We start from the raw sequence: 12,307 nt of genomic DNA, 5'->3' as shown, positions 1-12,307 counted from the left end.
CAACGTTTCCCTTCACCTCCTCATAAAAAAGACCTTCTGTATCTTGCAGATATGAGAAGCCCTAACGTGTCATTTGAAAGCCAAATAAGACAGTGCCCAAAAGCTCTTTCCAACTATGTAATATTGAAGCAATCATTATTCTTTTCTATAATCACATTCTTTGTTTGTGAAATCAAATTTTAAAATCACCAATAAGACCAGAACTCAGTGTGCTGGGCACTGCCCAGGCTGCCCAGGGAATGGTGCCAAGGCTGCCAGAGCTGCAGGAGCTCCCAGGGGTGCTCAGGGTGGGATTGTTGGGGTGTCTGCATTGATCATCCCTGAGGGTCCCTTCCAGCACTCACAGCTCTTCCTCTGCCACCAGGGTGAGAAAAACCAAAGCAGCCCCAATGACACCCCAATAACAGCCCCAAGAGATCACAGCGTGCATGACATGATCAGCACCAGCCACAGCTCACTAATCTGTGCACAACTTTCTTCAACAAAGCACCAAATTCCTATTAAAAACAGCCAAATCAGACATTTCTACAGAACACTCTTCAAGGGCAAGGTAAGGTACAAATTAGAGTTGGCAACATGTTTGCCACAAGTTGGCTGTTTGCACAGTTTGTAACTGCCCCCTGTAATTCCCCGACACTCCTCCAGGTGTGGCTGCTTTGGTTACATCAAATCTTCAAACTAACACCCCTTAAGATACTTAAATGGCAAGATTTTGATTTTATTCTCTGTTCCAGGCTCCTGGGTGTGTTTGTACAGAACAGTTAACCCCCAGTGCAACAATCCATAGTCTAAAGTGAATCTATAACCTAAAGCAACAGTTTGAAATGTTCTGGTTTCCATCCTCAAACACAAAGAATTTGTTCAGTTAAATTGGGCAGCCAGCACTGCCTGGAGGCACAAAACACCACCCCAGTGCCCTTCCAGATTTACATCTCTTTTTATTTGAGTTTTTCTTATGAAACTGTGCTTAGCCTTGGGGTAAGCCTAAATTGGGGCTTGAGGGTGAACACCATATTTGTCTGAATTTTATTTCCCCACATGCCAAGCTGCACCTCACCCAGGCTGGATGGGGCTTGGAGCAGCCTGGGATAGTGGAAGGTGTCCCTGCCCATGGCATGGGTGGCACTGGATGAGTTTAAGGTCCCTTCCAACCCAAATCTGGGATTCCATCATTCTCTGAAAGAGATCTTTGTGAGATCTGATCAATCTACACAGCACAGGTAGTGAAAAGTACCCCAAAAAGCCTGCAGACCTGAGCAGCAAACAAATGGTTTGAAAACATAAGTTCTTGTAAAAAAAAACAAAAACAGTTCAGATCCCTTCTATCTTTCACTCTCCCAGCACCACACACAGACTTTTATGACCCCTTATCTCCTCTTCATAGGCAGGAACATTTCTGGGCACAGCTTTGGCTGCCCAGACTAAACTGTCCCACAGCAAAGCAACCCTTGCCCTTTCAGAGCCAGATCTGGCTCACCAGACCATGCTTCCTCCCCTAAAAACAGGCCAGGTGACCAAAGCAGCTCTTCAGAAATGTGAAAAGCAGCTGTGGTCAAGCAGGGGCAGAGCAGGAGGGACAGATCTCCCACAGCTTTCCCCTGCCCACCAGATGTGTGAAAACCAAAGCTGAAACAAGGCAGTTACAAATAATTCAATGTGTACCTTTAATGACCTGCCTGGATACACTTCCAGCCCTCCTCCCAAATCCTGGACACTGACCCCACTCATGGATTAACAGAAGTCACAGGGATTTGCCAAATTCTGATCTCCACATGACCCATTTAACTTGCAAAACAAAAGAGGTCAGTCCCACCAGCCCCTGGGTTTAAAGAACAGCTTGGTTGCCTGCAGTGGCAGCTCTCTCTCCCCAGGCAGCAGTCCATAAATCCAAAGGAGAGGATGTTACAGCTGCAGACAAGATGGTGAGCAGAGATCAAAAAGATGGATTAGGAAAAGCCAATCAATCTTGCAGAAGGCTGGTGGGACAAGTGCCTCTTTCAAGCCCCTTGCTTCCCTCCATCTGGGGAGGATGATAAGGGTTTCTCTGGACACCAGCAAAGGAACCAGAGCCACTGCAGCTGCAGCTTTTCTGGGAGCCAGGAAAGATCCAGCACTCTGCACAGCACACGGATGCCCTCACAAACCTGGGATTTCAGCCTGTCACCAGTTTGTGTTCCTCCTCCCACAGGGTTAAATTTCATTTAACCCCCCTAGAGAGACACCCCAGCACATCCCCCTGCCCAGGGCAGCTCCATGGCCCACACACCTGAACACAAGAGGGTCACAAGAGGCTCTCAAAAGCCAAAGCAGCTCCAGCCCTGCAGCAGGGAGGATCTCAGGCTCCATGTCCTGCCAGCTCTGCCTTCCAGCACTTTGCATTTTCAGGTGTTTGCTTTGTGTGCAAATGCCAGGGGGAAGGGAAAGGGGAAAAGGGGGAAAAGGGGGGAAAAGGGGGGAAAAGGAAAGGGGAAAAGGGGGGAAAAGGGGGAAAAGGGGGAAAAGGGGGGAAAAGGGGAAAAGGGGAAAGGGGAAAGAGGGGGAAAGGGGGAAAAGGGGGAAAAAGGGGGGAAAAGGGGGAAAAGGGGGAAAAGGGGGAAAAGGGGGAAAAGGGGAGGCCTGCTCCATGCAGTATTCCATATTGGATAGCAGGACTTGGTTGAATGTTACCAGATTTTACCCCAAATCAAGATTGTGCCATTTTAGCTCCCATAGCAACAACCACAGCAGTTTTTCTTACCAAGAGAGACAAGGATCAGTCTCCTCTGAACCACCCAATTACTGTCATTCCCTTAATCAAGAAAGCACAGGGACATTCACAAGAATACATTTTTATTAGAATGTATAAAAAGAGATCTCCTGCAGAGAACACCTTGTAACCATCTTTTCCTCCCAGTTCCAGGGAAGGAAGAGCTCCCAAGACCGCATTTGGAAGCCCATCTCCCACACAGCAGGAGGCAGACAAGCCTGAGGTAGTTTCTAGGTTACTGTCACACAAAACCAACTGGAAAACATCGTGGTCACCATGGCCTTCTTAATGGCTACATAAGGACATTTAAATAAAAAAGAAAAGGTTGGTCCAAGGTCCAAAATAAAGTAACAAAGGAAACAGGCATTGAGAAAGAAGATCCAAACTGCTCTGGATAATCATTTAGCATGGTTGCACCAGGGACTGCACTTTCAGTGCTGCTGCTCCAAGCACAGAAACAGTTCTGCCTCTGCACACAGCAATCCCAACTGTTGCTACGGACACTGCACAGATGCAGGAGGGAATGGTTCCCCTGGTGGAGCAGGAGGGGCTGCCTCAATCCATTAACATGCAATCAGCCTGCAGGAGTGCTGGAGGCACACAGGACAGCCACAGCAGGATGAGCCAGACAAAAGAAGCAATTCCACTATGCAGAAAGGCAGTTTAAAATAATGTTTATGTTAGAATATAGAACATAAACAGAATACATGGGGGAATGCAATGATTCTGGTAAATCAGCATTCACTGCTGAGTGCCACTGCCCTCCCAGGTGGGTTTCAGGCAGTGGCACCCCCTGCCCACAGCAGGGGGCAGAGGCTGGGGTGAGCCCATGGGAGCCCAGCACTGTTTGTCCGGGACTGCTGGGCTTTCACTGCCTGGGGCAGAGGAGGCAGCCCTGCCTCCCTTGCACAGCCATTCAACCCCACCCAGCCACCTGCCCTGCACCACTTCCCCAAAAGTCACCTCTTGCCCAGTCCCTGTGCTCTCACACAGCAAAGGCAGGGGAGGCCTGAACTAAAACCAAACCTTGGTGGGGTTTTGGCTCAGTTCCCTTTCCACCACTGCTCCAAGGGCGAGAGCAGCTCGGCACAAGGGAACAGAGATGACAAGAGTCACTTTTACCTGCAGGTGTCCCAGCCACAAAGCTGCAGCAGCAGGGAAATACCCCACCCCTGCAGCACAGAGAGCTCAAGGCATCTCTGATCATCCCCACTGCCACAAACAACCCTGAACCTGAGCCCAGGGGAAGGAATCAACACACAGCCCCAAAGTTGCTGGTGCTGAAAGCAGCCACCATCTCCTTCTCAAGCCCAGGGTCTTCCCACACCCTGGTGGGAGCTGGGAGGAAGCTCCTGGCCCAGCCTGAGCCCCATCTCCTGCAGGGAAAACTGGTGAGACAACAGCTTAAATAACCACTTTATATTCTGTAAAGATAACTCAGGCTTGGACAGCTCAGAAATTCTGTTCCTACTTAACACACATAAATATTCCACAGAACAGAAATTAGCAGGAAAATTTTGTGCTCTTTCTGAAGCTCACTGGGCATGGAGTCTTGATACCAAAAAAAACCCCAATTATATATATACACACACACACATATATATCTATACACACACACATATATATGGGTTTTCCTTTATTAGCTTCAATTTATGGAGTAGAGCAGTGATACAATGGAGGTTCTGAACAGCAAACATCAACTTCCAGCCACCAACCATTTCCACAAGCTTTTACTTTAGACTCATAAATGACCCTACAAATTACAATGCATTCTTCACAGATTGCAGAATTTCACATGAGTGTTTGCTGTAATGAGCAGGGGTGGAAGCCAAGATCCACAAAGACTCCAAACCCAGCTCCAGGGGTCAGAGGCCACCCTGAGGCAGCACCTGATCTCCCAGGTCTTGTGGGATGTGGGAACCAGCCCAGTGAGAATCCCACTGAGGAATGAATGAGAAGCCTCAAAAGCTCACAGTTGTTAGAATTTTACAAGTGTCAAATATTAAAATGTTGCTGAGCTCCAAAAAGTAAATGGCACATTAATGACAAAACCTCAGGAAATTGGCCTTCAAAGGACACAGAAAATAACAAGCACTATTAAAACCCATTCATTTTTACTAAGAAACTTAATTCAGAACTTTCTCCAGGATTTGGTTCAGAAAAGTTTTCCAATGCTTCACTTATCTGTCTTCAGTAGTTCCTTAGACTTTTCATCCAACACTACCAAGTCCATTCAGTGTTCATGTTTAGAAAATTCTCATTCACTCATGAAATGAACCAAACCAAAATACTCTGAACAGGATCTTTTTCGTTATTCACTGATCTGCTCCTATCTATGAAACCATCATTTCCTGCTGTAAAATATACTCACCCTCTTCCTATGCTCTAAAAATAGTCCCTGCTTGATTCAATAGCTCTAGCAGCATGTGGCCAACTTTCCTATTCAGTTTTATTTCTTGTTCCTCTTCAGAGTTAGTTTTGTCTTTAATAATTACCATGAAAGTAAATATGTGCACAATTCCCAACATGAACTTTTCCTCCCTCTGTGGATCCTTCTGTTAGGAAGGAGAAAGTAATTGAAGCAAAAATACGTTCAGACAATTTATGATTACCAATCTGTGATAAAAGACACAAAAAATCCACCCCACCCCTGGTCCTTGTGTTGATCATTACAGTGCAAAACTTTAATCAGACAGTTAAAGGTTAACTCAAAGCAGGAAGGAAAAACAGCAAATCAATGAGAAAGGGGGAAAAGAAAGAAGGAAGAGTACAAAAGTAGACATATGGATGTCTGGGGAGAAGGGTGATTAAATCCCCCATAAATCTCACATACCAAGAGGTAAGATATTTTGCCTAAATTCCCAGAGGCAACACAACTCAGTCCCGTATCTGAGCCTTGAAAGGATAATCATCTCCATATATAATAAGGCTGCCACGGAGGACAAGAGCTGGAGCTGCATGTGGGGGCATGGATTTCCCTTGGCACACTGAAAGCTTTCACTGCTGTGTCCAACTGGAGCTGATGGGTGAATTTTTAGGTAGATAAATCTGAATTGCCTGGGCTGGAACTTTGGCCTGGACAGGAACATTAATCCTCACTCATCTGTTGATGAATGAAAGGGGGAAAACAAGCAATCCTGGACAGCTACTCTGTCTTTCAACAGTTGCCTTTCAGATAAACCAGTTATATAAAAAAATAAATACTAGTGTGGTCTTTAAGATGCAAGACAAGAGACCAACTTTCACTTTTCAAACTGGGCAAAAAAAAATGTCTGTTAACTGAACTCATGATTTATCTTGTATCCAACGGGTCAGGGCTTGGAACAAAGGAGTTTGAGAACTGAACAAGCACCGATTGTCACTCAGGGCAAGTTCTGCTTCAAAGGGTGAAGCCCAGAAGGAAAGTGCTCTTCTGTGCTGCCCACGTGCTGCACAATTAACGCTGCAGGGCTCTTGTGAACCCCAGGAGCACATCCCTGACTCCCTCTGGCACTGGGAAAAAGGGCAGGGAAATGATGTAACTGTGCCAGCTGGGTGATGTGCTGGGCAGCACAGGAACCCGAGTGCTTCTGAAATGACTGAGTCAATATTTCAATATTTCCCAGCTTCTCGCTGCGTGCTCTCCCCACTCCAGGTGTTTTTACAACCGGGAAGGGCAGGCAGAGAGAGACAGAGAGAGAGAGAGGTGCTGAGCAATCGGAACTGCGCTCAATGTTCAAACCTTGCCTTCCCCAGACAAGCTTGTTCTAAGTGATTACTCATCCCCACAAGCATTTCCCAACAAGCTGAAGCAACAGGGAAACCCCCCCGGATTGTGCCGAATTTCTGGGCCATTACTCAGGGGGTGAGGAGGATTTTGCCTGGCAAAGGCAGAGCAACAGTTTCCTCCTGTGCCTCCTTTGTAGGGCCGGCTGCCCCGGGCAGAACCTGACTCACATTTCACACAGCAGGGCGGGGGGCCGCCTCTGAATACGCTGCTACATTTTTTTCCAGCGATCCCGTTCCCAGAGCTGCCCCACAGGCACCAACACTCCCAACCATAGGGAGGATCAGGGGGGCTTCACCTTCCCCCTCCAGCTCAGGCTGCTCCCAGGGGAAAGCAAGGAGCACGTGTAAAATGTGTTTTCCATCAGCTCATCCCACTGCAGGGCTGTGGGTGTGGAATAAGGAGCCCATGGGATGGGTTTGTGGCAGAGGGAAGGATGCACAGGACCACCCTCAGCAGCAGGGCAGCTCCAGCCCCAAGGGAACAATTTAGCTCCTTCCCAAAATCATCTAAAACACCATTCTGTGGCACTCCCACACCTGCCTCCATGCCTGGGAAGTCAAAGGCAGGCAGCACAGAAACTCTTCCCAGGAAAGCTGAGTGACACGCACAAAAAAAGAGGATTAAATTCTCAGACAAGGTTTGTTATTCATCTCCACCGTTGATCTTTAATTTCAAAGGTGACAATCCCCTCTGGGCTGTGATTTTCATTAACACTCCCTGCCCTTGAGGTCTCCCTGCACAGCACATTCCTTTGGTGACAGAATGGTATCAGCTGGATAAGGGAAAAATATAACTAACCAAAACCCACACCCTGCACCCTCCCACCTGTACAAAATCTAGTAGTAAGAAGCTTGTATCCCATTACTCCCAGCAGCAGCCACACACACACCTCCAGGTGCAGGGTGATGCTCTGACAACACTCAATTAGAAAATGGGAATTTTCTTGCCATCACAGCTGAGTGGAAAGTCAGCAGTAACAATGAGGAACACAAACAAATAAATTAATTATTCAAGCCAGACTTCTCATCACAGGTGCTGATTTGGAGGTTTAAGCTCCAGCAGCTCAGGGCAGAGGCACCTCAGCCTGGTAATATTGGTAAGATGTGCACAGTGGCACAACCAGGACTGTCCCCTCCTGGGACAGAGTCAAAGGCTGGAAGAAGGGAATAAAATTGGTAGATTAAAAAAAAAATGGTATTACCATGTGGTGACTAGGGCAGAAGATAAATTCTTGGCTGTGAGGGTGGGGAAACCCTGGCATAGTTTGCCCAGAGCAGCTGTGGCTGCCCCATCCCTGGAAGTGTCCAAGGCCAGCTTGGAACAACCTGGGACAGTGGAAGGGGTGGAACAAGATGGGCTCTAAGGTCCCTTCCCAGCCAAACCATCCCATGATCCTGTGATCCCATACCCAGAGCACAACCCTGCTGGCATCCCCAGGGGCTGCAGGAGGAGTTCCCAGGTGCTGCCACAGCTCAGCCCCCACAAATCCCACAGGGAGAGGGGAACACAACCCACAACAACCTGATGCACATGGACACTTGTAGGGCTTTCCAAGGGAATGGCACCCAGCAGGGATCACAGCACAACAGGCACATGGCTCATTCTGGACCTGGAAGGGACTGGCAGCCTATTGAACACAGCAGGGCCAAGGGCAGGGTGCCACAAGGGCCCTGCACAGCCCTCAGCACCTGCCTGTGCCTCCTGTCCCCACTGGCACTGAGCACTGCCAACCTGCAGTGCAGGCCCTAAGGAGGGCACAATGAATGAAGCACAGTGTCCTTCCTCTCTCTGACACACTGCAAACAGGCTTTTCCACATTCATTCTCTGCTGCAATAGGGTGCAGCCCAGCAAACGTTGATTTTGGGGACAATTATCAGCTTCAGCAGCTCTGAACCTCCTGTTGCTCGGCTCTCTGTGCAAGCAATCCCTCCCTGGTGCCACAGATTTGTCAGCAGAACCCTGCCAGACCAGACCAGGCTGCAGAGCTGATCCACCCCCCTCTCCTCCTGTACACACAACAGGCTGCCATTCTACACAGGAACTTGTCAGGAGTTCAAAGTACAGCCTGAGACACCTCACAGAGCAGGCAGGCCTTACTGTGGTATAAAATGAAAAATCTCCACTTTATACTGTGGTATAAAACGAAAAGATCTCCAATTTAAACCTAATTCATATTCAAATTTAACTATAGTAGAAGTCAGAGACAAGAATGAACCATTTCAGGAAAAATTCTCAGGGGAAACAACTAAATATCTGCAAGTCTTAAAACTACACAAGGGGACTTCACCCCTTATACCCTTCAGATCTAAATGTGAGTACCAAGTTATGCTTAGCAACATTTGAAGTGTGACTGAAAATGCCATCCTCTACCAGCAGTAGCCTATTTAAGACCAGTTAGATCCATTAACTCTGGTCTCTCACCCAAACACTTCCTTTATCCAGGCCTGTATCTTTCGTAGTGCCAAAATTAAAATTTTAACACCATATCCCTGGGTCTCTTGTCAACCTGGCACCAGCAAAAAGTGGGGCAGATACGTGGGAGCCGAGGAATTAACCAGCCCACAAAAGAGTACACTCACTTCAGCTCTGATTAAGCGGGGCAGTCACAAAAACAGAGGTCAACATCAGAAAATATTTTGTGAGTCATGAGGAGAGATTACTCACCATGCACTATTCAACTTACTCATCACAGTGTGGCACGGCCAGCACGGCTCACCACGGCTTCATTAGGGCACCGTGGCCTTTCCTTTGAGGCGGCGGAAGGCGGGGGAAGGAGCCGCACTTTCAGTTTTGTGTGGGAGCCAGTGGGAGGCTGGAGCTGCACCACCGCCGCCGCTCTCTCTCCTCCCACGGCCCTAATTAGACTCGCAGGGAAATACATGTTTCACATCAGCCTCCCCGGCTCTTTTAGCATCCCAACAAGCGCCGGGTTGTCAGCCGGGCTATTATCCGGGCTCAGCAGTCTGGAGAGACCCCACTTTTCCTATTATACAGCAGCCCAGCAATAAAGAGACACGGTATTAACGCAGGCGTCCATTAATGGGAGAGACCAGCCTTCAACGCAGCAACACTGACGCCGCTAATTTAAGATGTAGTAAGGGCATAAAAATAGCCAAGTTACTCAAGGCAGGGTTACATCACACCGCGGAGCCCGGGCACGCAGCAGGTTCACACTACGGAGCCTCGGATGTTGGGAAAGATGACTCCGCGCCACTGCTGCTGCTCTCACCAAAAATAACCTGCCGGCACCGTGAGCTTCCCGTTCCCTTTCCCTCGGAAAACACATCGCACAGAGTACAACAGGAAGCAACCAGAACGCTGCTAAATAAAACTCCTTGAATCAGCATGGTGTGGGTTTTTTTTTTTTTATTTTCCCTCCCTTTGGCTATCCCACCTTGCTTCCTCGGCAGCACGGGCGGTGAAACTAAGAAATGTTCTGCTTACGTCAAAGCGAGCCGAGCTGTGCCGGCAGCTCGGGGCCGCGCCAGCGCGGGGAAAGCGCGGCTGCAGTTCAGCAGAGCACGATGTCAGCAGGCCAAGCGCTGCCACGGGCACGGGGATTTGTTTGCAGAGCCCCAGGGCTCAGCCGGGGCAGGGGAGTGCGTGTGTGCGAGCACGCCTTGGCCGCAGCGCTCCGCTCGCTGCCCGGCTCCCGGTGGAACATCCACTCGGGAATGGCTCTGGAAAGGCTGGCAGTGCCGAGCCGACGGGTTAAGGGCAGGATGTTTGGGGTTTGTGGTATTTCGCAGTACGTGAGGGGATAACAGCCCCCTCCCCCCCGCCCACCACCACCACCACCACCATCCGCATTTCTGATTAACTGCAAAAAAATTCTATTTATTCTGCCATCCTCAAAGCCAGCTGCTCAAGTTTCCCCAAATCAACTAAATCTTTATTTCCCATGCTGCAAAACACACGTTTCACCCTTAAAATAAAGGGCAGGGGGGTCCGGTTTTTCGGTTTATAAGCCCGTAGCAATCTCTGTGAACAGACATAGAAACATCCCTCCCTCCCAGAACAATCCGCATCCCGCGTAATCTTTAACCTCCGCTTCACACAACCCGCTCGGAGAGGGGAGGGGGGGGCACGAGTTAATATTTGGCGAGGAAAACCGAAGCCGGTCATCGCTTGTACTTTCAGTTTCTGACAATTTGAGCGGAGCGCGCGCCCGCCAACACTGACAGAGCTGCCCAAACAGGAAAGGCTGCGCTTAACCAGTGTGTGTGCTGGGAGACACGCCGGGAACAGCACTGCATGGAGGATGTTTTGGAAAAGCAGCACGGCCACAGCGGCAGCCCCCGAAAGGCAGGCGGCAGATAGGAGCAGGCAGCCGTCTCCCCCTGCCACGAGCGATATATTCCTAATCGCTCACACACAAGCAGCGATTGCCAAAAGCGAGCAACAACATCAGCAGTATCAGCTGCCCCAGCCTGTGCGTCCCAGCGTGTTCTCGCCGGGAAACGGCTCACGTACAACAGCACAGCCTGGAACGCAGGGATAATCAACAGTGCCTGCGCCAAGTAAACATATAGAGAGACGTTCTGCCTTTGCAAACTGTGCTCCGAGGGGCTACGCGCAGTTAGGGAGAGAAATTGCTCAAGGGTTGATAGGAAGCCTACACACATCCAAAAATACCCTCCCCGGAGCCTTTCGCCTCTCGTGGGATTGTCACTAGTTTGAACATGGACATTGTTATCAAGGTCACACATCGCTCGTCCGGGCTCGGGAGAAAGTCAGGCAAGTTAGGGAAAAACGCCGCTCGGTAGCTAAGCAAGGACAAGTGACATTTTATTTGGAAGCACGAGGACTGCGGCTGGCTCGAATTCTACTCGGGATAAATAAAAGGGGAGCTCCAAGGGCACGGCTGGAGGGGAACTGGCGGCAGCCCCAGACCCACAAGCGCCGCTGGCCGCTGTTTATTCCCCCTCTGCGGCTGGTCCTGGGGTCCCCATGACCACCCGAGGCCATCCATAATTTAAGCGCTATTCCCCCATCCAGAATCCCTGGATTCCACCCCGCTCGCAGCAGCACCGGTTATTAACCAGCTACACGAGCCCAGCGCGAGGAAAACACGAAAACTTTTCATTAACCAGTCCTCCTCCTCCCCGCCCTTCGGTTTAGTCAACCAATTATAAAATGAAATTGGGGATTTGACTTCCAGGCGAGCAGCGGCGGCACCCGGGGCCGGGGCTGCGGGAGGGTTCCCTCACGGGGGGCGATCATCCCGACGGATCCCGGGAAGGGCCGGCGCTGAGGGATCGCCCGGCGGCTGCCAGGGCCGGGGCAGGGCCGGGGGCGCTGACAGGGCGCGGGGCAGGTGCGGGGCCGGGCCATACTCACGTAGACGGGCAGCGGCCAGGGGTACACGGCGGGCTCGGCTCCCACGGGCGACTTCAGCCGCAGCTCCAGCCTCTCGCCCATGTCGGCAGCCGGAGGACGAGGCGGCGGCGGCCCCGCACCATGCTAGAGGGGCCGGCCGGGGCGGGGTGCGGCGGCCGGGCCGGGCCGGGGGCGTGGGCGCGGTGCGGCGGGCGGGGGGCGGCGGGAGCGGCGGGGAGGGGCGGCCGGTGCCGGGGGGGCGGCGGGTCCCGTCCCTCCCTCTATTGTCGTTGGCGGCTCGCGGGGCTCTCGGGCGCCGCCGCCATCTTGGGCCGGCGTGAGGCGAAGCACAATGAGGCGCCGGGGCCGGGCCGGGCCGGGCCCGAGCGACGCGACAGACGCGGGGAGGGGGCGGGCGGGGAGAGGGGCGGGCGCGGCCCCGCGGTCCCTCCCCCCTTCCCTTCCCTCCCCT

The 12,307-nt window shown here is 51.0% G+C and overlaps 1 protein-coding gene across 5 annotated transcripts in view; it reads right to left on the bottom strand.

Annotated features, from left to right (window-relative positions):
• Positions 1-12,044, bottom strand: part of DOT1L (DOT1 like histone lysine methyltransferase) — a 100,822-nt gene extending 88,778 nt beyond the window's left edge. For 4 of the 5 annotated variants that reach the window (XM_064734603.1, XM_064734608.1, XM_064734605.1 and 1 more), the window contains exon 1: positions 11,857-12,044. In XM_064734603.1, coding sequence (XP_064590673.1) covers positions 11,857-11,937 — 81 coding nt within the window. In that variant the 5' untranslated portion in view covers positions 11,938-12,044. Of the gene's footprint in view, positions 1-9,199; positions 9,238-11,856 lie in introns of those variants that run through there. The other variant, XM_064734606.1, reaches the window with a different exon arrangement.
• Between the last annotated feature and the right edge of the window lie 263 nt (positions 12,045-12,307).

The sequence above is a fragment of the Zonotrichia leucophrys genome, chromosome 28 (genome assembly GCF_028769735.1).
Source record: "Zonotrichia leucophrys gambelii isolate GWCS_2022_RI chromosome 28, RI_Zleu_2.0, whole genome shotgun sequence".
NCBI lineage: Eukaryota > Metazoa > Chordata > Aves > Passeriformes > Passerellidae > Zonotrichia > Zonotrichia leucophrys.
This window is presented reverse-complemented; position numbering and strand designations above follow the sequence as displayed.